The 2,971-nt window shown below is 58.1% G+C and overlaps 1 protein-coding gene across 1 annotated transcript; it reads left to right on the top strand.

The window, feature by feature from the left end:
- Nucleotides 1–502: 502 nt before the first annotated feature.
- LOC119594383 (acyl-CoA synthetase short-chain family member 3, mitochondrial-like) lies at nt 503–2,918 on the top strand (the record flags this gene model as incomplete). The annotated part of the gene is given in 2 exon segments (XM_037943444.1): nt 503–626; nt 628–2,918. Coding segments are annotated over 2 exon segments (2,044 nt in total), but the record flags the coding sequence as incomplete, so codon positions are not given.
- Between the last annotated feature and the right edge of the window lie 53 nt (nt 2,919–2,971).

The raw sequence follows: 2,971 nt of genomic DNA, 5'->3' as shown, positions 1-2,971 counted from the left end.
CAGTATAAACGGGAGATAAGCACAAACCGGATGGATCATCGCATTCACGGGGAGGTTTTATACCCATTATTTTTTTCGTTTTTTTTTTTATCATTCCAGCCCGCGAGTGTGGCATGTTCATGCGAGTACGTTCAGTCTATTCATATGTTATTGTTTGTGTAATCAGCTGACGTGAACGAGCGGCCTTGGGTTATAGGGAGGCGGGGGGAGTGGCCAGTTACGCCGCTGCCAGACACGCCTTAGCAACGACTGATTTCATATTTTTCGAAGAAACGGTTCGAATCTGATGTCACGAAAGGTTGAATTATTTAGAAAAAGGGTCAGAGAATTTAATAAGTGCGTCTGAAGTGCATGAAGTGCAATTTTCTTTTGCTGTCGAATGATTGTCAGCGTACGAGTTTGTTGATAGTAAAGGAGTCCCATAAAAACACTAGTTCAGTGGAAGGCAACGAAATTTTCGCTGACTTGCAACGCGAAAAGTTTCGTGCAAGGCCGGGTCGCATATTTTTACATGTGTGAGTAATCAGAAGTGGCTTTACAGAGCGAGAGCACGAACTTGTCGACAAAATGTGCGTGGCATCGGCAGCTGTCAGGCGCGAAACTCCCACACAGCGGTGTCGGACAAGGTGGGCCGTAGGGACCCACGACAACCTGTACCGCCGTTCCATCGATGAGCCCGAGGAGTTCTGGGACGAGGTGGGGCGCGGCGTGGAGTGGCACGTGCCCTACACGCGCGTCTTGGACAACAGTCAGGAGCCGTTCACCAAGTGGTTCGTGGGCGGGAAGCTGAACACCTGCCATAACGCCGTGGACCGCCATGTGTCTGCGGGAAGGGGGGTCAGGGGGGGGCCCCCTTCACGGTGCCCTCACCAATCGCTCACCAAGAAGACTTTCTCTCAGCTGGAGGAGGAGGTGTCGCGGGTGGCTGGCGGCCTGGCTCGCATGGGCGTAGGCGTGGGCGATCGCGTAATGGTTTACATGCCCATGGTGCCCGAGGCGGTGGTGGCGATGCTGGCGATCGTGCGCCTCGGAGCCATCCATTCGGTGGTGTTCGGCGGATTCGCGGCGAGGGAGCTGGCGACCCGCATCAGTCACCTGGAGCCGCGCGTGGTCGTGACAGCCTCGTGCGGCGTCGAGCCGTCGCGCCTCGTGCGCTACAAGCCCATCCTGGACGAGGCGATAGCGCTGTCCTCGCACAAGCCCAGGCACGTGGTCATGCTGCAGAGGAGCGGGCTGGAGGAGGCCCCGCTGAGCCCGGGACGCGACATGGCGTGGCAGGACCTCGTGGCCTCGTCGCCCCGCCACGACTGCGTACCCGTCGATGCCAATCACCCTTGCTACATCCTTTACACCTCGGGCACCACTGGGCAGCCTAAGGGCATCGTACGGCCCTCGGGAGGCCACGCAGCCGTGCTTTCTTGGACGATGGGTGCGGTGTACGGCATGGCGCCGGGGGAGGTGTGGTGGGCCGCTTCCGACCTAGGCTGGATCGTCGGCCACTCCTACATCTGTTACGCCCCTCTGCTCAACGGCAACACCTCCATCGTGTACGAGGGCAAGCCCGTGGGCACGCCGGACGCTGGTCAGTTCTTCCGCGTGATCCGCGACCACGGCGTGAGCGGGATGTTCACGGCGCCGACGGCCTTGCGCGCCATCAAGCGCGAGGACCCGGAGGTGGCGGAGGGCAGGAAGTACGACACGGGGTCGCTGCGGTACTTGTTCGTGGCCGGGGAGCCGCTGGACCACGAAACGCGCGTGTGGTCCGAGAAGAGCTTCGGGGCGCCCGTGCTGGACAACTGGTGGCAGACGGAGACGGGGTTCCCCATCACAGCTCACAGCGTGGGAATGAACATGTCACTGAACCCACCTCGAAACGCCTCGGGGAAGCCCATGGTCGGCTACAACCTGTCGGTATTGACGGAGGAGGGGCGCGAGGCGGGGCCTGGCGAGTTAGGGCGCATCGTGTCCCGCCTGCCGCTTCCTCCATGCTGCATGAGCACCCTCTACCGGGCGGACGATCGCTTCGTTGACACATACTTCAGGGAATACCCGGGCTACTATGACACCATGGACGCTGGTATGCGGGATGCCCAGGGCTATGTGGCCGTCATGTCGCGTGACGACGACGTGATTAACGTGGCGGGCCACCGGCTGAGCACGCTTGCGCTGGAGGAGGCCATGTTGGAGCACCCTGACGTAGTGGACGCGGCCGTCGTCGGCGTCCCGGACGATATGAAGGGCGAGGTCCCGCTCGGCCTCTTCGTCGTCAGGGCCGGAAGCGAACTGACGGGGGAGCAGGTGTCGAAGGAGCTCGTGGATGTGGTGCGCCGCGTGATTGGGCCCGTGGCGGCGTTTCGTCTCAGCGGCGCCGTCAAAGGGCTACCCAGGACGCGCTCGGGCAAAACGGCAAGGAAGAGCATCGCCGACCTCGCGCGAGACAAGGCTGTCAAGATCTCCCCGACGATCGAGGACCCGAAGGTGTACGAAGACATCCACACGACCCTCAAGAGCCTTGGCTTCGCCCTCAAAGCGCCGACGCCGAGTTGAATCCGTGGGCGGATGTACAGCTGGCGGCCCGAGGGACACAGACCCGTGACGCTGCTCGTGACATGTGGGTGTGACTTCCAGCATTTCGCGCTTGTAAAGGTGGCGTAACAAGAGATGGACACGGCGAGAAATACAACTGAAAAGCGATGTAAAAATACAATGAAAACAGTGACGAGAAATGAAGTGGTACACAAGAAAGGGAAAGTGCTCAGATATTCTATCTCGAGCAAAAGTCCTTACAACATACCTTAAAGACAATAATATAAGCATTACCATCATCGTTGCATAATAATTTTTCAATCTCAGAAGGTGGCTGTCATGATAGTTTTTCATATTAGTGGTTAAATAAATAAATAAACCAACCAAAAGCTCTTTATGATTATATACCTTTTTGCAAAACCTCCGTAACTTCTAAAGGAAGTTC

The sequence above is a fragment of the Penaeus monodon genome, chromosome 33 (assembly GCF_015228065.2).
Source record: "Penaeus monodon isolate SGIC_2016 chromosome 33, NSTDA_Pmon_1, whole genome shotgun sequence".
Lineage (NCBI taxonomy): Eukaryota > Metazoa > Arthropoda > Malacostraca > Decapoda > Penaeidae > Penaeus > Penaeus monodon.
Note: the sequence above shows the minus strand (reverse complement) of the source record. Positions and strands in the feature narration are given on the sequence as shown.